Here is a 26,575-nt window from a genome sequence, read left to right as displayed (position 1 = left end):
ATTGTAAACTTTAAAAGTGTGAATTTTGTGCTATGTGGATCCTATCTCAACAAAAGAAGGAGATACACAAAAAATATTTCAGGTTGAAAACAACATTTTTAACATGCCGTTCTTTTTTTAAAGATTTATTTATTTATTTTAGAGAGAGGGAGCGGGAGCAGAGGGGAGAGGGAGAGGGAGAGACACTCAAGCAGATTCCATGATGAACTGGGAGCCTGAGGCAGGGCTCGATCTCAGGACCCTGAGATCATGACCTCAGCCGAAACCAAGAGTGGGACGTTCAACCGACTGAGCCAGCCAGGTGCCCCTAACACATTGTTCTTTTGATAGAGAACATATATGAAATGAATCAGAGCTTTGGCAGAATTAACAGAAAACATATACGTGTTTCTTTCACAGATCTCTTGTGTATCATTTACAAAGCAGCATTTCTTCACACACCAGTTGCTGGAGTCAGTGGTTTAGCCCTGGTGTTCAGGAAGGTTTGGTCTTCTGTCTCTCTCCTCACCTCAGCACTGCTGAGTTTTCCCCAAACCATTTCTATCTTTTCCCTCCATTAAAATAAGCAAATGCTATTGTTCTGTGAAAATCCAAGTTGCCCTGGTTTAAACCAAGTACCTTCTTGAATGGTTTGATAACCTGAATTTTTAAATGTGAAGCCTGCCCTTCAGCTCTCTGTAGAAGTTCCTCAGCTTTAGGAAGGTGAAGAAGGAATTAGAACAAAATAAAACTCCTGGAAGAAGGGGAAAGAGCAAGTAGGCCTTGCCACGTTGGCCAGTTTTCCTCGGCTCCAGGTAGGAGCAAGCATTCCCATGAAGCTCGCTGCTTCTTTCATCTCATTACTTTGCCCAAGGATGGATAGTGTGTATTCATCGGTATGAGAAGCATACGATCAGAAAGAACTTATTCGGCCTTCTCTTCTTCTCCATGTAATCTGTGTTTATCTTCACAATGTCTCTTTTCCCAGCTTTTATCAGCAGTCCTCTTTCTGAGGACTTAACCTGCATTACCTCATCTGAATTATTATTGCCTATCTTTCAATTTTCAATCCAACTTCCTATTCCTTTGCGTTCTACAGTTAATGCACTCCTTTTACATTTTCCTAGGATATATTTTGCTAAATTTTTGAGAAATAGTTGAGTGGTTTCTGATACCTCAGCATACAAGTCAAATTCCCTTTCCAGTATCAACTCCTGTTGATTGTCTTGAGAGGCTTTGTGTGCAGAATCATGAGTTAGTGAAGATAAGAATGTCACTCCCGCTCTACTCCACTGTTAACGGCCACCCTGTCTTTGGTTAAACATTTAATCACGAGGAAATTCCTGTATTATTGAATTATTTCGTATTCCATGTTTCTAAGATATCTTCTATTAAGTGAACAATTTTAAGGGGTCTATTTGTTGCCTCACTTTCAAGTTCGTGAGCAGGTTAGACTTAACTCCAGAGCCCTCCCAGCAACAGTCTTTCCTGTCTGTAAAGCTTTCAGGCTTCCTCTGTCTGCTTTAAATTTGCAACAGCTATTGTCGTACTTGACTGCCATTCCCCCTTCTGTTCTTTCTTGACTTCTGGCCTCCTCCCCGTGCTGTCCCTTGTGTCCTGACTTGGATCTCAGTGTCGCGCATGCCGTGACTGCCACGAACGAGACAGCTGTGGTGGCATGCACCCTGTGGTGTTGGAACGTGGAAATGCCTGCCCAGGGTCTGTCATCCCTGGAATGTTTGATGTGTGCCAACGTTTGCTATGAGTACTCTATTTCACGGGGTCCTGGAGTGGGAATCCACAGCGATTCTGCCTAGTACCTGGCGGGGTGGAGTCGTTCGCTGAACAGTTGTGGGTGTTCAGCAATTCATGACAACAGCTGACGGTTCCCGTGCGGCGACCAGACTTTAGGATTTGTGCAGAGTGTTTGTGTGGGCCATTGCCTTTAATCTGCAGAACAACACAAGTATGCTCTTTCTTTCATTTTTTGTTGTTGTTAATTTTTTAATTTGAATATTGTTGACGCACAATATTACATTAGTTCCAGATGTACAACATAGTGATTGAACATCACTATATGCCGAGCTCACCACAAGTGTAGTCACGTGCATCACCAGACAACGCCATTACAGTATCATCCACTATATTCCCTTTGCCGTATCATATCCCCATGACGTTTCTCTTTATTTATAATTTTTTTCAGGTTCGATATATTGACACACACAACACAAATATTTCTTTTTAAAATTTTTTATTTAAATCCCGTTTCGTCAACATACAGTGTATTATTAGTTTCAGCGGTAACACAAACACTTTCTGTTCTATCCCCATGTTATCCATCCCTGTCTGAGACTCAGAACTCAAGTAACTGGACTCATGTCATGCACATGTACCCACTCTCCCATTGTTTCAGCAAGGAGGTCATTTTTATTTGCAATTCGAAAACTTCTAATTTGGCCTGAAAGAGGAAATTGCGGATCTGAGTTTCCCTGTTATGGTCAGTCAACTTTAGGCGTGGAGTATTGTCAAGGTAGCATAAGTGTTTCTTCGTATGACAACTTATGGAGATAGTCTATAATTAGGAAGACATTTCCCATCTGCAGAAATGAGAAGCATGAAGGCTCCTCACTGATCTGCTTTTAAGCTGAAGCTCAAGTCAAATGGAACAACATAGGGCCATTATTTCCCATCTGGGGCCATGTTATTTATCAAACCCTTGGTCTGGCTTGCTCTGAGTGTCTACACGCACTCCCTGAGGCGACCTGTGAGGCCATGTGCTGTGGTCCTTATGGACGGAGACCCAGAGCCACACATCCTGGCTCAGATGCTAGCTTGCACCTGCTGGCTCTGTGACATCAGCAATTTAGTCAGAGTCTTTTTTTTTTTTTTAAGATTTTATTTATTTATTTGAGAGAGAATGAGAGAGAGAGAGAGAGCATGAGAGGGGGGAGGGTCAGTGGGAGAAGCAGACTCCCTGCTGAGCAAGGAGCCGGATGTGGGACTCGATCCTGGGACTCCAGGATCATGACCTGAGCCGAAGGCAGTCGCTTAACCAACTGAGCCACCCAGGTGCCCTAGTCAGAGTCTTTGCTACATGTTGCCTCCAGTGTAAAATGTGGGTGCTGTATAGTAAAGAATTTGTCCGGGCCTTTCTCCTTGTTTCCTGGGAGGGAAGATGCTTAGCCCTTGGAATTCCCAAGCCATAGGACTGCCTCTGTTGTCCAGGATTCCTGGGATCACACTTGAGTTTATGCTCACAAGGTGCCTCATGGTGGGGGCTGGTCATACCAGAAAACCCAGTGCTGGGATGGAATGACTGATCAGTGAGCCAGCCTGGCCTCCTGGAGGCCATCATGTCTACGGAACCAAACCTCAAGGAAGACTCTGCAAGCCCAGTGGAGCTTCCTGGTTGGTGAACACCTCTGTGTGCTTGGGGGCTGATGTGCCTAGATTCCCACACCTCACCTTGCGTGTCTGTGTGCATGGCTGATCCTGATTTGTACCTTCCCTCAGAAAGCTGTAATAGTAAGTATAGCGCATTCCTGAGCTCTGCGAGTTGTTCTAGTGAATTATTAAACCTGAGAGAGTTGTGGGAGCCCCTGAGCTGGTAGCTCGTGGGTCAGAAATGTGGGTGAGCATGGAGACTCCCAAAGTTGTGGCTGTGTCTGAAGGGGGGGCAGCCTTGCCCTTAATTTGTGGGGTCCATGCTATAGGTCATCAGTGTCAGAATTGAGCTGCAGTCCACGGGTGGTGACGATAGTGATCAGAAATATCTCATGAGGTGGTTCTTGATGACTCCGTGACTTAATATTTTTGAAACACAGCAATATCTGGCTCATCGTGATACTACATAAGTGCTTGAGAAATGACAGAAAGAAAAGCAGATGTTCTTCATTCATCTGTGATTGTCAGCATCATCATCTAAAGAATAAAGGCCTTCTAGCTCTAAACTAAGGCAATAGAATTAAGCTTTCAGTTTGGTGCTTTCAAACTGAATATGACCATATAGAGAAAAACTTATTTTCTAAGGAGCTAGACGGAAAAATCCAATCTCAGAGAAGACCAGCTTCGGTGTGGGTGCGTCCTTTCAGTAGGTTGCTTGGGGCTGGCTCTCCGGGGCTTCTGAGTCAGATAGCACCCGGGGTGGAGAGACGATGTGACTGGGAAAAGTCTGGAAAGAGTGGAAAGAGGCAGACCTGAGCGGGTCTGAGGACACAAGGACAAGGCGCTGGGGGTAGGTGGGTCCCAAGGTGCATAGGCCAAGTGGCCATTGATGAGGAGACATACCCTATGGGGATTTGTAACAGGCAGAGTATGAGTTTTGCAGTGTGTCTTTCTGGACCTCAGTAAAACCTGAGACTCACGACAGGCTTGGAGTAGATGTTATGGAAAGCCTCGAAGGGGCTACATTTTATGAAACAAGCCCAACATGCATTTATTTAAAAGCAAGCCAACTGTCGGTGGCCGCACAAGGATGTCTCCTGTGGCCTTTGTTGCTCAATGAAAATAAATACGATTCGCATATCAGTGCAGTTTCAGTAATCATTTCCCTTGATCTTCACTTAAACTCCATGACTGAGGGTGGGTGGACATAATCATCTACATTTTATTTAGGGAGAAACAGAAACCCAGAGGTGTGACAGACGCAAGGGGATAGCGAGTGAGTCACTGCTGCAATTTGAACCGCAGTCTTCGGACTCTTTGTTCATGCTCTCCAACCTGAGGCGGGAACAGGCTCAGGAAGATTGTCTTGAGTATCTCCCCAGGCTCATGGTGTGCACAATCCTGTTGTACAAATCTATAAAGAAACAATGACGTTGCAAATGAAGGACATAACCTTTGACCCGTGTCTCACCACCACACCTGGGGGCCTTCTTTACAGAAATTGTCTCCTAGTAATTTAGACCAGGACGCTTGGATAAGCAATCCTGAAAAGTGCATTTTTACTCCTAGAGTCTGAGCACAGTTGTGCTGCAACCATTAATTTCCTGGCTCCTGATGGTTGAACACACTACCTGTCTGGTTATTCCTGCGAGGCATTGTTCTCGTACCTTTACTCCTGATCCTGAATGACCTGACCATTTTCAGAAGCAGCGCAGCTCCCGGGACCATTTTGCAGTAAAATAACATCACCTGAGATGAAGTCGGACCAGATTCCCGGCCCTGGATTCTTCAGAGTCTTCAGAAAAAGCTTTGTGTTACAAAAGTGTTGATAAAGCAGTCCATCACTTCAGTGTGAATTTAGGCATGGATTCTGTGGTCCAGAGGGGGACAGAGAGAAATGTCACACAATACAGGGACATCATGAAACCTTGAGAATTATTTAATATGATTTCCAATTTTAAACCATTTACACTATCCCTCAAGCATGGTTGAGTACCTAGTTGGTTTTCCAAAGTTGGTCGAGAACTAGACTCGGTTTAAGAGGAAGGTAGAGGGAGGGGGCAGACATTTCCATGTCTATTCATTTTCTTTTCCTACAGTTGAAAGTGCTCCAGAGATGGAAACTCCCTACCTTTCAAAGCAGCTTAATCCACCCACCACCAAACACACACACATCCTTTTCTTCACTTTTTATCTTCTGTGCTGACGTGCGCACATACACTGCACATACTGTGTGTGTTCTGGAGCTTGCTCGAGGAACTTACGTAAGTTTTGCCAAATTCTATCAAATGTACTTCCAAAAAATGTCTGAAAATGCTGATTATTAAGTATTTCCTTGACTCAAATGAGCGATGATAATGTCGTTTCATATAAATATCATTCATTAAATGCCTATTCAGAAAAATAAATATATGCTGGACAGTCCCTTCTCACAGGATAACACAGCATATGCAGAAACTCATGCATTCACAGAGCTGCTGCATTCAACTTATTTTAAATTAGATTTTTAAAATTTCTTTGTAGATACCTGTTGAGAACTACTAAATGAATATAAAATGTCTTAAAAACAGTGTCATTTCCAATTCAACCGCAAGAGACACGTTGTTTTTTTTTAAAATAGGCACCACACCTAGCCTGGGTCCCAACATGGGGCCTCAGGACTCTGAGATCAGGACTGTGAGATCAAGACTTGAGCTGAAATCAAGTCAGAGGCTTAACCGACTGAGCCACCCAGGCCCCTGACATTTTTGCTTTTTTAACACAAGTAATATTTTACCAACGTGTTTTTTTTAAATGTATTTTTTATTACAAAAACTAAAGTCATTTTTTGGGGGGCACAGATATCGGTTAACTCAAAGCTCTCCAAGAACTGTTCCATTCAAAATTAAGCTTTGCATCATTATTTTGTAGATGCAGAAAAACCAAATGCCTTATAGTAAATAATTTATGTAGCTGTGTTCTTAGGATTAAAATTGAGAACTATCTATTTAGTACATTACATCACCACCAAAATAACCTAGTCACATACACCATTTCTTCACATTTGTTTGTTTTAGTATTTTTTTAAATTTTATTTTATTATGTTATGTTAATCACCATACAGTATATCATTAATTTTTGATGCAGTGTTCCATGATTCATTGTTTGCGTATAACACCCAGTGCTCCATTCAATACGTGCCCTCTTTAATACCCATCACCAGGCTAACCCATCCCCCCACCCCCCTCCCCTCTAGAACCCTCAGTTTGTTTTTCAGAGTCCATCGTCTCTCATGGTTCGTCTCCCCCTCCGATTTCCCCCCCTTCATTCTTCCCTTCCTGCTGTCTTCTTCTTCTTCTTTTTTTTTTTAACATATAATGTGTTATTTGTTTCAGAGGTACAGGTCTGTGATTCAACAGTCTTACACAATTCACAGTGCTCACCATAGCACATACCCTCCCCAATGTCTATCACCCAGCCACCCCATCCCTCCCACCCCCCACCACTCCAGCAACCCTCAGTTTGTTTCCTGCGATTAAGAATTCCTCATATCAGTGAGATCATATGATACATGTCTTTCTTCACATTTGTTTTGGTTTGATTATTTTCTTTGTTGGCCTAATATATCCCAATATAGTCAATTTTGCTTGTTGTCTATAGTTTTCTAAAATTGCTATAGTCATAATGGGCAATAATTGTCGCCTTTGTTAGTTTTATTTTATTACCTTCCTGTTTCCATTTTCAGAAATAAAATCTCAATTCCTATAGGCACATTTGCTCTGCATGAAATGTCTTTTATGTTTATAGAAATCGGTAAGTCCTGAATAAATCCAGTAGAGTTCAGAAATTGATTGTCCACTGGTATAGTCTTGTGTAGTTTTGTCCACAGTCAAGTTAAAGCAATCTATCCCCAGTTTAATCTAAATTGTCCTTGAATGGTTGCTTCCTCATTTTCTTTATGTTTGTGGAATCTGCCTTACCAAAGCCTTCTTTTAGAAAATATACTCTTTTCAATCCTATTTTTTTCTGTTTCTCACTGATAAATTTCTGTTCCTGATACTTTTTTATGTAATCAAAATAAAATTTTCTTATGGAGGAAAATTTGGAAAACGCAGAAAAACATATAGAAGCATGAAAAAACTCACTCATTAATGTCAAAGAAGAATTATACCAGAGAAGTTAAAGATGAAAGGAAGACTTTATTCAAGACTATTGCAATATGGGAAGAGAGAGAGTGAACTTGACTCAGAGAGCTTTTAAATGCTGGGATGAGCTTGTGGTAAAGCCTGGGGATATTAGCAGGAAGGCTGGTCCTTTTGAGAAGGCCATCCAGAGTTTGCTAGTTGGTGCTTAAGGAAGTGAGGCCCCTTTCCTCCCACAGAGACCAGGAGACTGGGGCTCCCTCTATCAATCCTGATGGTTACATTCCAACAGAATGGCTCCCAGGTCCTTGAGAAAGACATTGTGGGATTGTAGAATATTTACATCTCAGAAGGACAAAGGAAGAATTTACAATGGAAAGTTCTCTAAAGTAAGCACTCTAAGAAAAGAGAAGGCCACAGTCTCAAGTTGGGGAGAAGACTGTCCAAAGTATAGCTAATATGAGGGGACTGTGAAGTCCATTTCCTTCAGAAGTCTATGTTTTTTATGAAACTACTATTAATTTGGTCTGTTTCTTCTTATCCTCTATGTTTTTCTTTTTCTTTATTGAGTTCTTGTTCTTTCTATATACCTGCATCTTATTTTTTTAAAAAAATTAATCTCATATCAAATATTTTATCATAGTTGATAAACATTTAATGAGTGTTGAAATAAATAGCAATGATTACTTAAAAATTATTGCTTTTTTTCTAGAAAAATAGAATACATGTTCATAGTGTACCAATGGATAATCAGTGAAAATTTAAGTATGTAGAAGTTATCTTGTATGAACGCTGTTGTTAATCACAATGATTATGGATAAAATGTATTTCATTTTACAAGTGGGAAAGAAACCTAAAGCACAGCACAGTTTTCCATAAAGCACAGTTTTCCATAAACCTTTAAAACATTATCACATGCCATCAGCCAAGGTATCTGTTTTGTATTTTCTTAAGAAAATGTGTATGACAAATATGTTGTCATTCGATTCAATTGTATTATTTAGAACCATTTTTTCTTATATGAATAAGAGTAATTTTAACTAGTTACTAACCATTATTGTTAGTAATAGATCTATGGTTTTATATATGATATTATTGAGTGTGTAAGTGATTTTTAAAGATGTAGGTGAAATGATGTGTAAAGAGAGATTATGTAGTAACGTTATAGATCTGTAGGGCTTGGCATACACTTAGATGTATGTCATCATCTAACCCCCGCATTTGCAAAGGCAAAATGTGGCCCAGAAATTTTGACGGCTTACAGGGTCAGGTAGTTGCCAACTTGAGGTAAAAACTGACTTAGGGGCGCCTGAGTGGCTCAGTCGGGTAAGTGTCTGACTCCTGATTTTGGCTCCTGTAGTGATCTCAGGGTTGTAAGATCGAGCCCCATGTTGGGCTCTGTGCTGGGCATGGAGCCTGCTTAAGATTCTGTCTCCCTCTCCTGCTCCTCTCTGCCCTCTCTCTCTCCCTCTCTTGAAAACAAACAAACAAACAAACAAACAAAACCTGACTTAGGATGAGGTCACTGTATTCCTGGATCAATCTTCTTTCCAAGTGTACTTCTCAGTTGGAAATAGGCTAGATCCTGCTGTTAACGCTGTGATTAGACTTGAGATAGGAGAGTATTTTAGCTATTTTAGTAAACTCACTGTTTCTTTATAGAAATCCTTTATAATTGGTGATTTTATGTAGTTTCTACCTGACTAGTCCAACCATTGCTTTCTTCATCGCTTTATACTCAAAACACCTGGTACAGTCTATGCAAAGCCTCTCTTTAGTTTTTCTTTGAAGACTTTCTTACAAAGCAGGAAAAAAGAGGTGATTGACATTCAAGGGTGGATAAGTAAGGAAATATTTTGGTAGGCATGAGGGTGGATTTTGGATGCGGGCAGTGTGACTGGTGGTTAAGAACACGAGCTCTGTATCTCAAGTCCCGCCTCCACTCCTGCCTCACTGTGTGTCCACAGCCCATTCTTCTCTCTCTCCCAGTGTACTCACCTATAAATATGCAGAAAAGTAGATATTCCTTATAATGCTGTTAATATGAGTTAATATGTATAGAATTAATATGTATAAAGTACTTAGAATGGAGATTATCTTGCATTCAATTCCATCTAATTATTAGAATATTTTATAGGTGGTCCACTCACCTTATAGAAAATATAGGGCAACTGCAATGGTCTTCACATATGTGAAGGGTTCTCATGTCAGAGAAACAGAGGATACACCTTGGGAGCTCCAGGAATGGTGAATACAAGTTAGGACAGCAAGCATTGTTTCACAGTTGCTCAGGGAGGAAATAAGTTATGAATGCCTTATCACTCGATGGTATTCCAGCAGATCTGGATATGAAATTTTTATAAGCATTAAAAGCATTCTCATTTTATAGTGAATTTTTAAAATTAATAACCACACTGTTGAGAGAGATAGTCTGTGCTGGGCCTTGAGCACCCTCTCCAGTGTTGGTCAGTGTGTCAGAAAGCAAAGCATATGTGCTCAGTCATACAGGCCGTTAGGTAGCTCAAGGAGACCACAGAGCAAATGCCTGGCGGGGGGCGGCGGGGGGGGGGGGGAGCAGTGGCTTCTCTGCTTCTTGGTGCAGCGTTTGCTGATTGCTCAAAAAAATACTTGACTCCCAACCAGTTTCTCTCCTCCAACACAACACACTGCACATGTAAGTGTGCATGTAGTTTCCCCTGTGTTGGCCCCTCCTACCCACCATGGGACATGGTCAAACGTGAACCTCTGGATACTGTGTGTGGCGTGAGTCATGAAGTCTTCTGTCTCAGATCCAGGAATCTCTTGTCTTCCATGCCTATCCATGAAATAGTAACTAGCTAACCTGTTAGTTTGTAAATAGAGCAAAATCCTTGAAGCTTCAACAGTGCTGGACCCACACAACTCACGACTTTCCTTGCCTGCTTAATACTGTAGTCACTGTGCTAAGCCCTTGGTGTGCATGATGCTAGAAATCTCTCAGTAGAGGCCTTTCTTGCAGATTGGTTTTAGAGAATGCTTCTTTCACTTGCCCCGGGGTGCCAAAGCCGGCATCAAAGTGCAGTTTTCTGACTCAGACACATAAGCTCCTGGCCCCCTGCTGTCTCTCATCAATATACCTTTTCACCTACTTCAAAGTCTCTTCATTGAGGGGGTGCCTGGGGAGCTCTGTCGGTTCAGTGTCTGCCTTTGGCTTAGGTCGTGATCCTGGGGTCCTGGGATTGAGTCCCACATCGGGCTCCCTGCTTAGCGGGGAGGCTGCTTCTCCCTCTCCCTCTGCTGCTCCCCCTGCTTGTGCTTTCTCTCTCTCTTTGTCAAATAAATAAATAAAATCTTAAAAAAAAAATCTCCTCATTGAATAAAACATCATCATCCAGAGCTCAAGGAAAGTAAAACTGACCTCACATTTCTGTAAATATGTTCTTCAGCTCTTCCTCAGGCCTTTCCCTCAACCCTGGACCTCATGTAGCCCATTTACTGGTCTTATTCTATCCACATTTTTCTAGACTCTGTGGTAAAGCGGGAAGATAAGGTCCAGAGATGGGCTGCAAACAGTGAGACCTTGTGGTCACATGACTCTCTTCCTCCCCTAATGAATGTTAATCTACCAAATCATTTGCATTTCTATATACAGCAACAGGAGATTGAAATAAAAAATTCATTTGTAATGACATAAAAAGATCAAAATAAATCTAACATTATTTGCAAGACTTTAATGCCAAAAGTTATAAAATACTGAGAAATTAATGATCAAAATAAATGGAGATATATACTGTGCTTATGGATGACAGAATTCAACATTGTTAATATGTAAATTCTCTCCAAGTTGATTGATCAGTTGAGCAGAATGCTAATCAAAGTCCCAGTAGGCATGTTTATAAAAATTGACAAATACATTTTAAAATCTATGTGAAAATGCTAATGATCTTGAATAGCTAAAACAAAAGAAAACAAAGCTGGATGAGTCAAAGTACTTGATTTCAAGTCTTACTGTGCAGGTACATTAATCAAGACAATGTAATAGGTGTATGACTAGACTATTATATCAGTGGAACACAATGGAACATCCCCAAATAGACCCATACATATATGGCCAATTGAATCTTAACAAAGGTATCTTAGATAATTGGCTGGGGAAAGATGTTCTTTTCAAAAATGATGCTGAAACATTTGGACAGCCATATGAAAACATAACAAACCCCGACTCGTACATAGCACCATACGCAAAAACTACTCACGATGCATCATAGACCCAAATGTAAAGCATGAAACTATGAAATTTCTGGAATAAAACCTAGGAGGAAACCTTTTTGACCTTGGGTTAGGGAAAGAGTTTTTAAATAAGACACAAGAAGCCCAAGGCATGGGCAAAAAAAAAAAAAAAAAAGTTCTTTGAAACACACTTAAACTTACGCTTGACAACAACTGGACAAACCCAAATGTTTGGTGAATGGACAACCCAAGTGTAGTGCATTCTCCAGGAGACTATCACTCAGCACTAAAAACCAAACCATTGTATATAGAGCAGCATGAATGAACTCAAAACCATGATATTAGCTTCCTTTCGGCCGGAACTGCCATCTTCCAGTAATTCGCCAAAATGACCAACACAAAGGGAAAGAGGAGAGGTACCTGCTATATGTTCTCTAGGCCTTTTAGAAAACATGGAGTTGTTCCTTTGGCCACATACATGTGAATCTATAAGAAAGTTGATATTGTGCACATCAAGGGAATGGGCACTGTTCAAAAAGGAATGCCCCACAAATGTTACCATGGCAAAACTGGAAGAGTCTACAATGTTACTCAGCATGCTGTTGGCATTGTTGTAAACAAAAAGTTAAGGGCAAGATTCTTGCCAAGAGAATTAATGTACGCATTGAGCATATTAAACACTCAAAGAGCCGAGATAGCTTCCTGAAGCGTGTGAAGGAAAATGATCAGGAAAAGAAGGAAGCCAAAGAGAAAGGTACTTGGGTTCAAGTGAAGCGCCAGCCTGCCCCACCCAGAGAAACACACTTTGTGAGAACCAGTGGAGAGGAGCCTGAACTGCTGGAACCCATTCCCTGTGAACTCATGGCATGAAAAATGTAAAGAAAATAAAAAGACCTCAAGACTGTAAAAACAAACAAAAAAACCCATGATGTTAAGTCCGTGAAGGCAGATACAAACAGCTACATGCTCTGTGATCCCTTTCATAGGACATTTTAGAAAAGGCCAAACTATAGTGAAAAATAATTATCAGTGGTTGCAAGGGGCAGGAGGCTAGTGGAGACAATGGGTTCCGAAGAGCAGGCACAAAGAGATGGTTGGGAGTGATACAAATCCCGTATATCACAGGTTACGTGGGTTACACACACACGTATATATTTAACCACATATAACTATATATATATTTGACATAGACATCTACAGGACATGAACATCTACACACAGTGAAACTTACCGTATGTGGATAATACCATAATAAACCTGAATTTTTTAAAAAACCAAAAAGTACATGTAAGCATTAATTAGAATCACAAGTGCTGTTGTAGAATACATGAAATAATTACTTTTATATGTATTGCACTTGATTAAATATGTATGTCTTTCTGCTCGTATGGTAACATTTAGGGAAATGCATTTTTAAATCTTACTATCATAATGTGTTACAATGCAAATTAAACATTTAGATTGTGCTTATTTTTTATGGACATTACATAATAATAGCTTTCTTTTGGCAATGATGTCTTCGGAACAACAAAAAAAATGAAGTAGCTTTTATTTTTTGCCTAGTTTGAGCTGTAATGAAGTAAGGAGTTATTGCTTGCAGTATTGGAATCATTGAGCACATCATTCCTCTCTATTGCCCCTAATATTATTTTGTTACAAACTCTAAATATTGCCCATGATTCCATATTTTAAGTTGTATATGAACGCTATTTTAATTAATTGTATAATTTGTGCCTTCACTTGTTTGCAATTCACTTTCACCTTTAAATATCTTGCTTAGTTCAGTCGTGCGTTCAACCTTAGCTTATAAATTGCTTATTGATTTGTCTCCTACAGTCATATATACATTTGTAAACATTTTCTTCTCAAGTTGAAGTGAATATATTTTTCTTTTAAAGTTGAAATTGAATGGAAGTTAGAACTAATAGAAAGTTGACAGATTCCCCATTGACCGTTTTTTTTTTTTCCCCTGTGGGTCAAGAAGTGGTTTCTTATCTGAATAAAACAACTTTCCATAACTGAGCTGTCCTGTTGTGGTTCTTTTTGATTAATATGGCAGTGTTAGCAGAAGACTAATTATAGTATGGATTATTTTCCGTAGCAGTCCCCTGGTGTTGCCAATTGCCAAGCAAGACAGTATGTTGGAGAAAGACATTATGTTCAAAGATGTCACAAAAGGTCTATGCAAGCGACAGTCTCACGACAGCATCCCTGAAAATGCTACCATGAACGGCCCCACAAAACCTGAGCAGGTAAGTACACCTTTACTGCATGCCTGCTTATTACGTCATCCTTATAAATCCAACATTTTAACACCAAACACCCACAAATTTCCATTCAAAGAAAGATTCATGAATGCAAAGGTTAATAGTTTTTTAAATGCCCATATATAAACTGTTATATTGACCATTAACAAACATAGCTGCTATTGTGTTGTACAAGGATTTGAATTTTATATATATCCTGACTTATATATCAAGAATGTAAGCTCAGCCGGTTTGCTAATTCCCGAATATTTCCAATTATGTCCTTAGTCCTCATTTTGATTATTATGTAGGGTATGCTTTTTGTTTCCTTCAAAGATCCAATATTTTACATAACAAGAAAGGAAAATCAATCACTAAGAGTCATTTATGAAAAGTCTCTGTTGGTGTGTAACTGTGTGTGTGTGGGGGGGCGGTGTCTGTGCATGCCACAGTGCCCACGTTATGGGAGATCACTTTGATGAGCTTGGGGTTATAGAAATTAGTACATTTCCCTAGAGAAATCAATGATTTTTATATGCTTCATGTTTTATAAATGGCAGAGTAATTTTATAAATGTCAGCATAATCCTTGAAACTGGTGTGTTTCACTGTATCTTATTTTGAATATATTAAAGACATTTTAGCTCGATTTTTCTAAGACCATCTTTTTAAGATTTAATTTTAGTTTCATTAATTTTTATTATTTCAAAATAACTAATAAATATTTTTTGTAATTTTGAGGTACTTTTAAATTTCAGTAGGTGTATTTGTCAGCTTAGGCTGCTGTAACAAAATATGACAAACTGGGGGGCTTAGGCAACAGTTTATTTTTCACAGTTCTGGAGACTTGAAGTACAAGATCAAGGTGTCTGCTGGTAAGGTTTCTGATGAACGTCCCCTTCCTGGCTGCTTTCTCCCTGTGTCCTTGTGTGGGGAGTGGGGGGTGGGGGAGGAAACAGAGACAGAGAGAGGAATGAACTGTCTGGTGTTTCTTGTAAGCATGCCAATCTGTGGGATCAGGGCCCCACCCCTAGGACCTCCTTTAACCTTCATTACCTCCTTAAGACCCCATCTCCAAAGAGTCACATTGAGAGCCTCCACACATGAATTTAGAGGAATGCAGTTCAGTCCATAGCAGTAGGCAAATTGAATGTTAGGTAGGATGTAAGGCAAAGTTCTTTCTTAACTTTTGTAAGGGTCCTGTGAACTCCTATAACCTTAAATGCATATTACTGAGTGAAAGAAGCCAATCTGAAGCCGATATACAGCATGATTCTAGTATTTGACATTCTGGAAAAGGCAAAACCATGGAGACAGTAAAAAGATCACTGGTTGCCTGGGTTGGTCGGGGGAGGGATGAAGAGGTGGAGCCCAGAGGATTTTTAGGGCATTGAAACTGCTCTGTATGATTTTGTAGTCATGGATGCATGTCATTACACATGTGTCTAAACTCCCAGAATGTACAACACCCAGAGTGAGCCCTGATGTACAGCATGGACTTGGGGTGATGGTGACGTGTCCATGTAGGTTCACCTGTAAGAAATGTCATCATTCTGGTGGGGAGTATTAATAGTGGGGAAGGCTGTGCACCAGTGGGGACAGGGGTATATGGGAAATCTCTGTACCTTCCTCTCAATTTTGCTGTGAATCTAAAACTGCTCTAAAAAATTAAGATCTTAGGGGCACTTGGGTGGCTCAGTCAGTTAAGCGTTCAAGTCTTGGTTTTGGCTCAGGTCATGATCTCAGTCAGGGTCCTGAGATGGAGCCCTTCGTGGGGCTCTGTGCTCAGCGGGGAGTTTGCTTGAGATTCTCTCTCTCTGTCTCCCTCTGCCCCTTCCCCCCATCACACACATGTTCTCTCTCTCTCTCTAATAAATAAAATAAAATCTTAAAAAAAATTTTAAAATTAAAATCTTAAAAAAAGAGAAGATACAACATGATGTCAAGTATAAGCCTTATAGGGGTGCCTGGGTGGCTCAGTCGTTAAGCGTCTGCCTTCGGCTCAGGTCATGATCTCAGGGTCCTGGGATCGAGCCCCGCATCGGGCTCCCTGCTCAGCGGGAAGCCTGCTTCTCCCTCTCCCACTCCCCCTGCTTGTGTTCCCTCTCTCACTGTGTCTCTCTGTCAAATAAATAAATAAAATCTTTAAAAAAAAAAAAGTATAAGCCTTATAGAATAGCCTTTCTGATTTTAATGTTAAGCTCTTTATAATTATACAATTTATAATTATATCCTAGACATTAAAGGCAGTTGCAATCATGTTCTGTTTGTTTGGTACTGAAGAGGGAGCAGCTGTTATTCAGCTTTTGCATTCATACATTATCGATGGAACATTTATTGGCTCTTATCTCCCGCTGTGGGCACCGTGGGCATCTCTTCTTGGCCGTGAGGTGCGTGGGTGATTCTCTCCCATGGAAGACCAACATTATCCACTGACTGGATTATTTTTTCACATTTCGTAAGAGAGCTTTAGAAAAGACTTGTCAAAGCAAGAACATTCTGATTAACATCTTAAGGAGAAATATGTAATGTAGAAAATTTTTTTAAAAATTGAAACAAAAGCCACAGAATCTCTCCTTCCAGATTTTTATAAAATGGAGGTTTTATCAAATGGTAACTGTGTGAGTGAATATTCAAGGTTTGATTTAAACTTTTTTTGGTTCTGATAATCACCAAAATGAACACATAATATCTCTGAGAAGGTAGAATTTTTCTTCAGGTGCTTAAAAGTGTGCAAGACATTCTTCCTTTAAATTCCTTTCCACTCTGCCTTTCCCTCTCTTTCTCCTCCCCTGCCTTCTTCCTTCATTCTCTCTCTAATTGTCTGACTTCTTTTCCCCCCTCTCCCTTCCTCCACTTCCTTCCTTTGTGAATATGTTTCTTTAAATTTAGTTCACACTTGAAATCCCAATTTTATTCCACTGAGTGAAGGCACATTAGTCTGGGAGTTCAGAGAAAGGCAGATGCTCTGGCTAGGTCTGCTGCTGAAAGTCTATGACTTGGAGGTTCCTTGACCTCATAAGCCCCATCTGTGAAATGGGTACATGATATAGGTCTCACAGGGTTGTTACAGAGCTGACAGAAATGAGGGCTATATAGTTATAACACATTTGCCAAGAACAGAGTAAAAATGCGCTAAGATGCATTCATGTTTTTATTGTTACTGATATAGACTGACTGTATGTTAGGTTTATCCAGAATGGCTGAATTTATCTGCTCTTGATGTAATTCCAGTCAACACATCCACTGCGCTTTATTTTTATCAGTGCAAACATAGATGACCTTAGACAATAATAATGCAAAATTATACTTTATATGAACATTGCAATGCTTAAACATGCATTCACCTGCATTGTCTTAATCCTCAAAATACCACTGTGGGCAAGTTATTGTCCCTTTTCATTACTTAACTTACACTCAGTTTACAGATTAAGTTTTTTTTTAAGATTTATTTATTCATTTGGGGGAGAGAGAGAGAGAGTGTGCACGCATGTGCGCACACACGCGTGCAAGTGGGGGAGGGGCAGAGGGGGAGGGAGAGCAGACTCACCGCTAAGTGCAGAGCCCCCTATACAGAGCTCCATTCCACGACCCTGAAATCATGACCTGAGCTGAAATCAAGAGTCGGACGCCCGACCCACTGAACCACCCAGGCGCCCTGCAAATTAAGTTATAAAATGATCAAACTCCAGAACTGTAAGCAAATTGCTGAGAATCACAAGTATTTCTTTTACGCTGGATCCCGTTCTGTATTGGGGGCACTGCAAGGAGCATATTCCGGAGCCCCGTGGACCTGTAATGGTTCTATAAACAGGAGAGGAGGTTGGCGATCCACGGCTGCATGTGTGATACAGGGGTTTTGAAGATGGGTGAGAATTCTCTTCCTGTGGTCCACAGACACACCCATCTCCATGTACACGAAAGTGTAAATCCTCGGCCAGGCAAAGCACTAGTAAGTAAAAGGACCTGATAGGTTTTATTGTCGTACAAACATCTAACAGAAGAACAGAAGCAGGGGGGAATAATTAAAATGCTGTCTGGGCATGGGGATGAGCTTAAGCTTTGGGAAAAAGTATTTGTCAGATTATCACCCTTTTCCCTGCTAGGACCATCCCGGTCACCTCGTTTCTCTCCTGACTTCCTCTTTCCTCTTTATTCATGAATACTCGGTTGTTTCCTCTCCTCAAGATACTGTTTTTCTTCTCCCATTTGTCAGACCACCTCTTTTATCTATTGGACTTGTAGTTTCTGCACACATACTGCTCATCTCCCAGAGGGGAAGTCACAAACGAACAAAACAGTAAAGTGGACAGCACGCCACGCAGTGTTGACAAGTGGAGACCAGGAATCGGGGAAGTCCGATTATTCCCAAACGTTAAGTTCCCTTTGGGTCTCGAAACATTTCTTTTTTTTTTTTTTTTTAAAGATTTTATTTATTTATTTGAGACAGAGAGAATGAGAGAGAGAGAGCACATGAGAGGGGGGAGGGTCAGAGGGAGAAGCAGGCTCCCCGCCGAGCAGGGAGCCCGATGCGGGACTCGATCCCGGGACTCCAGGATCATGACCTGAGCCAAAGGCAGTCGCTTAACCAACTGAGCCACCCAGGCGCCCTCGAAACATTTCTCAAAGTGTTTCTCTGAAGTTTGTCCTGACTTTCTATCCTGAACGATTTCTAGTTTATGTTCTAGATCTCTCCTTTTAGAGATAGATAGGGATATATATCTTCATAGAAATCATAGTGGTCAGTCCTAGAGAGAGGATGTTAATCTTTTTTACATATTTATCCCATCTCTGTTTTGCCTTGTTGTAATTGTTTGGCAGACTTTGGCAGTAGACGTTATCCAGCCGACAACTATAACATAAAAATATTCAGAGGTGCCTTTTTCTTTTTCTTTCCACTTGCTAGCAGGTGTCCCCGGGCTTTTGAAATCTTTATAAAGAATGTGTCCCTTTGATGGCCTTGCTTAACATCGATTAGGAAAGCCTCCTTCCTGATCCCTTTTGGGATCCTGATGTGATAAATGCAAGGAATGCTTCCCTTGACCGGCTCTCACACTGTATTTGTCACATTTCACATTACTGCTAGGGCGTCTTCCCATTTTTACTGTCAGCCTAGTATTTTCCCTAACCCGAGAAACAGCTGTGCCACTGTAGATGGAAATCCTCAAGAATACCAACGAGATGTCTGCAATAACTCTTTCGGGCTTGTCGGAACAAATGTGGGACTTCTGTTAGTACTCTTCATGCTTTTTCTAAACATACACCCAGAAATTTGCATTGAGCTTGTTAGCGCTGTGGTTATAAGAGGAAGTTTATTATCTAAGAAATGTAAACCATTTCTTCTAAAGAAAAAATCTTGCTTTTGATTTGTCCCCTTTTTGTGATGCTTTGGGAGTTAAATATGTATGCTAACTTGATGGAGACTTTTGTCTTATTTTTGCATTGTTCAAAGTTATTGCAATCCATTATTGGCTTGTACCATATCATGTATATGCATGAATGTATATATATGCGTGTATTAGCTTGTACGTGTATAATGTGTATGGATGTACATTTGCACATCCATATCCATTTTCTGGGGTGCGTATCTGTGTGTATGTCGATGTATACATTTTTTACTTTCAGGAAATGCTTGCAAAGACCCTGGAAAGAGGATATTTACATCCGTCTCTAAATTGATAATGAAAGTTTCCTTTTATGTCTCTCTCTATAAAGACTTTTGCCAGTAGGCTTTTTATTTCTTGGAAATACATGCTTACCCATTTGTACTTATTTTCTGAATTCCTTTCATATTTAAGGGCACACACACTTGCATACGGTGATCCTGGATACGGTGCAGTTGTCTCTCAGTATAAGTAAACCTTAGATCTCATCTCCCAGGGTCACGAGTAGTAAATCCAGCGCAGATCCTGGCCACGGTGAGCGTGGCAGCTCTTCCTGTAGCCTCAGCATCTGTCCCCGGGTGCATCTCTCTTCCCTTCCACCACCACCTGCCCTGTTTCCTCCTGCCCTGCAGCTCACAGGCAGGACCTCCGGGCCCTTACCGAGCTCTTCCTTCTGCCTGCGCGTCTTCTCGCGCACCCCACGGGATGGCCTTGCCGGATCAGGTCCAGGTGCAGCTTTGCTCCATCTCATCTGGGAGGACTTCTAACCACCCAAGCGAGAGTGCACTTTTTCACTTTTCACAGCATCCTCTTGTTTTCCCTCGTAGCACCTTTTATAACTGCAGTTTCTTACTTGCGTCCGTCCTTCTTCCCCAGTGAACTGTCAACACTCTTGAGGTACAAGACCACATCCTTTTGCTCCCTCTCTGTACCAAACTTCTAGCGCAGCGCCTGGCAAAGAGCCCGTGAGCCAAGAAAAGAAAGGGGAGTGATTGAATATATGTTGTCAGTTTATTCGTCATCTGCTAGACTTTCTCCACTGTTCCCTGATGGGTATTGTCCCAGCTTCCCCTTCTGACCTATCCGCTGTGTGACCCCAGGGAAACTGTGTGACCTTTCTGGGCCGTAAGTTCTGCATCTACTGTTGGATTATATCCATGAGTTTCAAACTTTTCAAAATTATTATTTCACAGCAGATTCTTTCCCAAAACGATATGTGAAAGAGAATTCCAGTTTTTAGAGCAGGTGAAAGCTGAGGGTCTCTGCTGAGAGCCGCACAGATTGGCCCAGAGCCCTCTGCAAATTTGCTCCCCCTTCCTCCAAAGGCAGCCCTCAGGGAAGTTGGCAGAAAGTTTACCTGTGGTGCTCACGGCCCTCTCCAGATGTTTCACTAGATAACGATGCACCCCGTTACTGCACACTTACCTGCACACCAGACACCTTGCTGGGCCTCCATGCAAACTCATCCTCACAGGCTCCTGTGAGGGACACATCATCATCTTCCGTATTATGAAAGACAATGAAAGTGACTTACGGAAGAAAAAGGTTCAGGGTCCCCCAGCCGGGAAGATCCGCCACTGAGATTTAAACACATTCACCCCCATGAGTACAAAAGTAATTGATGCCTTAGATGTGCTTCAGTTTCCAGCATTTTTAAGGTGGGGAAGCTCAGTTCAGTGTGTAAGATGTTTACCCAAATCAGCATGACTGATGAAAAATGCAGAGTGGAATGCTGCCTGGGTCAACAGACTGCTGGTCACTTCCCCGGCAGCATTTCGGGCCTACGAGACTCTTCAAAGTAGAACTAAGTGTTTAATGTGAAAAAAACAAAAACAAAAACAACACAACAGATATCACACAATCCCAGAATTGATTTTGACAACCCAGAAGAGTATCAGGAGAGGAGGGGCATGATGACTTCAATTTTTATCAGCCACAAGTACCAGCTTTTGGATTCTACTCTTTTTTTTTTTTTAAATTCTTATGTTAATCCCCATACATTACATCATTAGTTTTAGATGTAGTGTTCTATGGTTCATTGTTTGTGCATAACACCCAGCGCTCCATGCAGAATGTGCCCTCCTCAATACCCACCACCAGGCTAACCCATCCTCCCACTCCCCTCCCCTCTAGAACCCTCAGTTTGTTTTTCAGAGTCCATTGTCTCTCATGGTTCGTCTACCCCTCCGATTTCCCCCGCTTCATTCTTCCCCTCCCGCTACCTTCTTCTTCTTCTTCTTCTTCTTCTTTTTTTCCTTAACATATATTGCATTATTTGTTTCAGAGGTACAGATCTGAGATTCAACAGTCTTGCACAATTCACAGCGCTTACCAGAGCACATACCCTCCCCAGTGTCTATCACCCAGTCACCCCATCCCTCCCACCCCACCCCCCACTCCAGCAACCCTCAGTTTGTTTCCTGCAATTAAGAATTCCTCATATCAGTGAGATCATATGATACATGTCTTTCTCTGACTGACTTATTTCACTCAGCCTGACACCCTCCAGTTCCATCCACGTCGTTGCAAATGGCAAGATCTCATTCCTTTTGATGGCTGCATAATATTCCATTGTATATATATACCACATCTTCTTTATCCATTCATCTGTCGATGGACATCTTGGCTCTTTCCACAGTTTGGCTATTGTGGACATTGCTGCTATAAACATTGGGGTGCACGTACCCTTTCAGATCCCTACTTTTGTATCTTTGGGGTAAATACCCAGTAGTGCAATTGCTGGATCATATGGTAGCTCTATTTTCAACTTTTTGAGGAACCTCCATACTGTTTTTGGATTCTACTCTTGACTGTTTAAGTAAATATTTCTGACAGTATCAAAGTATCAGTATCCAGCTATGCCTCTAACTAATTAAAGTTAATTAATTGACTAATTTTAATGAGACTATGTAATATGCTCCTTACAGGTTAATTCTGAAGGGTATTTTGAGGCCTGTTTTCTTTTAAATGCTGCAAAAGCAAAGAATATGGACTCAGAGTGTTGGCTGAGTGTGTGCATGGTTTGGGGCAAGGAGAGGTTGGTTCTTGACCTTCATGAAGTCTGGAGTATTTTACAAATCAACTTTTAGTACATAAACAACTTCCTTTTGGAAGATGGTGTTCGCCGCTTACGTAAATGGTGGTATTTCTCATACCAGAGCCCACTGTGTGATACCCGTCTAACTGGAAGACATAACAAGCCACTCTTCTGACCACTTAACGATTCCCAGGAAAGAATTTGAGTTTTCATTATGAATATATTAGGATTACAAGCAGCCTGGGAAAGCACTGACTTGAATTTATTGAACTCCTGAGAAAGATTGCATTTTGTGAACCAGTCACTCATATCAGAGAGATCATCCTACATTTAGATTTTTTTTAATGTGTAGTATTTGTCAATGCCATAAACATTTAGCTGATAAAACAGTAATATCTAAGTTCAAATTCTTTAACAGTGATACATACAATGTTAAGATATGTAATGCAAATATAGAATACAAACACGAATACAAATGACGCAAATAAACTTGCTGTTATTAAAAATTCACTATGGGCACCAATGAACTTGCAGAAGCTTTGATAAGAATATTCTTGGTCTTTGGCTCCTCTGTGTTTGACAAAAGAAAACCAAAGCTGTTCTCGTAGATCAAGCATCTGTTTTGCACAACGTATCTTGTGTATGTAAAACTAAACGTGGTCCATTCCTAACTTGTGAATGATAGATTACCGTCTAATTAAATCACCCAAATTCATCTTTTTTATTTGAAATATTTCCCAGTTTTTTTAACGCTGTCATTTTCTATTAAGTTGAATAGGGAAACATGTTTTTCGTTATGACAGAATTATCTTAATCTCACAGCTACTTTCATTGTAGGAGTTATGTAGAAAAGAATAAAAGATCCCAAGCCAAAATTCTAGAGTCTTCTTTCAAAATCTGGCCTCCTCCTACATGTATGCGGAAACTAAATTCCAGGCACACTGGTTCCTTCACCATGCCAACAACAGTAATAGGAGAAGTTTTGCTTTAGCTTTGGAAACACTGCAGATACGTGAGCTTTTCAGCTGCTGGTCGTAGAGGATGCAGAACAGCTCAGAGCTGTCTACATTTTAAGTGGGGACTAGGAAAGTCGACGTGCTGAAATGATTTTGGCAGACTGATGCCTTTGCAGGACGGAAGGTAGCACTGGGGGGGGGTTCTTGTGTTAGTGTGTGTGAGCGCACCCACAGACATAGGACAGAAATTCTCATCTGAATACATTTCTCTGTGGCTGTTGTTCCTTCTAAGTGAACCATTTCGTCTTTTAATAATGGTTTCAAACTCACGTGGTCTTTAAACTTTTGACATGTAATTGGAAATGGAACATCCGACTGTGAAGAAATTGGAAAGCAATTAGAATTGCTCTTACTTCATTTTTTCCCCAGGTCAAGCTGATGCCTCCCGCTCCCAGTGATGACCTGGCGACGCTGAGCGAGCTGAACGATGGCAGCCTGCTTTATGAAATTCAGAAGCGCTTTGGGAACAATCAGATATATGTAAGTGCCCTTGAACCTGCCTTGTGGGCTGCTTTGTCTTGCTGCCGATTTTCCCCTCCAGGCTGCAGATATTACAAGGAGGGGGCTTGTTGTTGTTTCTGGTCTTGCAGATAGCTTAAGGTCGATTTCTTGGAGTTCAGGTTCATTCTGATTCAGTTCTAAGGCAAGGTCAGCAAAGATCCAAATTTCAGAGTTGTTAAGTGAAGGTTAATACCCTACGGGTTGACAACTATCCTGATGTTGAGTGTGCTGTGGAAGAAGATCTTGCTAGAAACAGCAGGATCTGCAAGTCACTTCTAAAAATGCTCTTTGTTTCCTGTACTTAGCCTGCTAGATCTGGAGAAGGAAGCTAAAGAGGGAAAGTTCACTCCTCTTGGAGGATGTCCTCTCTATCTGCATGAAAAGAGAAACTGCTGTCCCTTTAAGTTATCAGGAAATGCTTTGTAAAGTAAATAATTTATACACCAATCTCTGATAACAGGGTAGGAATATATGACTCAGATGACAAACAGCACAGAGAATTAATTTGCTGTGGTTCTGCCCCGGTTTATATGTGTTATTTCACCCAGTATGCAGAACAATGTAGACACCATGTCATCTCAGTCCCTGTCTCTGTCTGTCTGTCTCCCTCTCCTTGATTTTGTGATATTCAACTCAAAGCAATTCAATCAGAATGTCTATAGAGAGATCTGATTATGCCCATATGTGCTATCCCTTTTTGATAACACTCTTTTTTCCCTAGTCTACTGAGAAATTGATTAAGTAATTTTCATGTAAATGCAAAGTCTAAGAGTTTCTTCTGAGTAATAAATCATCAGGTGCTGATTAGCCTATGAAAACTCAGTACAGCATCTTAATGCTTGGATAAATTGCCTGCCACTGTAAATACACTTAAAATTAAATGTTTCTATCAAAATGAATGGGATTGAGTCATTGGCATAAAGTGGTGAAAGCTGATTAACTTTGCTCCCTGGGACAGCCCTGTTATTTGTGTATTAGTTTTATTCATTTTCCCACCTTTCCAACATGGTGCTGATCCTTCTTCTCCTCTACCTCCTCCTCCTCCTTCCTACCTTCTTAGATACATTACCCGAAGACCATTCCTTAATTGTGTTGCATTTCTTTTTTCCTTCATGCTTCTCGAATGCCTCTGTCTCCCAAACATCCACTTAATCTATCCTCCACCTTGGGGGTCACCATCCTCATCAAGGCTACTGCCATCTCGTCTCAACAGCCTCCTAACCATGCAGAGGAAACCTTGTTCCCTTTCAGTCTGCTCTCACCGGGAGCTAGAGTCATTCTTATCATGAACAAATGTAATCTTGACACTCCCAGTCTTAAGACGTCTCTGTGGCTTGTCCCTTCTCATGGGAGGATGACCACAATCTTCACTCACGATCCGGGCCCTAGATACTAGTTGGTGCTCTCAGCCACCGGGCGATTGCCCTCCTGTCTGTGTCAGGATTTTCCTTGGGCTGTTTTTCTTCCCCCTAAGCTTCTCTTTCTACCCCATGGAGTAAACACTTAGCTTTATAAACTCCCATTCGGAAGTTCTTCAGACTTTCTGATTGAAGTCATGATGGATCTTTCTTCTCACAGCTTGTGATGATCTATTTCACTGGTGATTTGATGAGTGTGCAGTTGCTGTGGTGGACTCTGGCTCAGTGACAAAGGGATCCATGCTGGGTTTGCTCACTGTGAGGCCTGGTCAAGCACTTTCCAATCTTAAGTGACAAGTACTTCCTATCTGTTTATCAGAGTCATGGCTCCAACTCCTCCGCACGCTAGGCCATCTTCTTAGATATTTTCTGCCCACTGGGTTTCCCTTTTCTTTCTGGATCATGCTTTGCTAAAGTTCACATCAAATATAAATTTGCCACTGTGTGAGACATGATCTTCCTCTTCTCCATACCTGAAATATTGAAGAGCTAAATTGTCTGGGATGAATTTTGTGATGAGTGTGCTAAGTTATGTTATTTGAACTCGCCTTTAATGGATAGACAAGCCATTTAAACATTATTGATTAAATAATAACAAGTGATTCTTAAAGTGTATCCTGTGGACCATTGGAAGTATGAACTTTTTATTACTGTTCTGCCCCGAGAGTAAGCATTTAGAACCTCTTATGACAAGTTGATGGTTTCATTTCCTTCTCTTGAATCTAATAGGAATCCAGGCTTGCGTTTTGTATGCCTTTGTCTTTTTCAATGCCATGTTTACAGGAATTCACTTTTATTACATTTTACAAAAGTGTCAGTCCACGATGAATTTGGAAATAGAAGTATTCCTTCTCACAAATAAAAAAACACTGGTTTCAGTGGATGTTGTGTTCAGAGTTGGTCAGCTCACCTCCATACCCACTCTCCCTACAGGCCCCTCCCTTCCCCTCTTACTCTTCTCCCAGTTTCAGGCTGAAGTGCCTGGTTAGAGTGTTGAGACTGGTCTTTCTTCAGTGTCCCGCATTTGGTTTTACTGCAAATCTCGGCAGCCCTCCTTCCAAAATACACGGAATGGATCTCCACTACTGTCACCAGTCCATCAGGGCCAACATAACACATGTCTGCTGAATTAATTGTCTAACCGGGATTTTCATCTCTTTTTGCTGTAATCTGACTGGTTATATAAGATGATCTTTCAAAACAGTCTATAAGTTGCCTCTTTTCTTTTTCTTCTCTTCTCTTCTCTTCTCTTCTCTTCTCTTCTCTTCTCTTCTCTTCTCT

General features: G+C 41.0%; 1 protein-coding gene across 1 annotated transcript in view; it reads left to right on the top strand.

Moving 5' to 3' along the window:
- MYO16 (myosin XVI) overlaps nt 1-26,575 on the top strand; it is a 441,248-nt gene that overhangs the window by 113,175 nt on the left and 301,498 nt on the right. The window contains exons 9-10 of the mRNA XM_044913335.1: nt 13,795-13,945; nt 23,745-23,855. Coding sequence (XP_044769270.1) covers nt 13,795-13,945; nt 23,745-23,855 — 262 coding nt within the window. The remainder of the gene's footprint in view (nt 1-13,794; nt 13,946-23,744; nt 23,856-26,575) is intronic.

This window comes from Neomonachus schauinslandi, chromosome 3 (genome assembly GCF_002201575.2).
Source record: "Neomonachus schauinslandi chromosome 3, ASM220157v2, whole genome shotgun sequence".
Taxonomy (NCBI): Eukaryota; Metazoa; Chordata; class Mammalia; order Carnivora; family Phocidae; genus Neomonachus; species Neomonachus schauinslandi.
The sequence above is the reverse complement of the archived record's forward strand: the minus strand, read 5'-3'. Positions and strand labels throughout refer to the sequence as shown.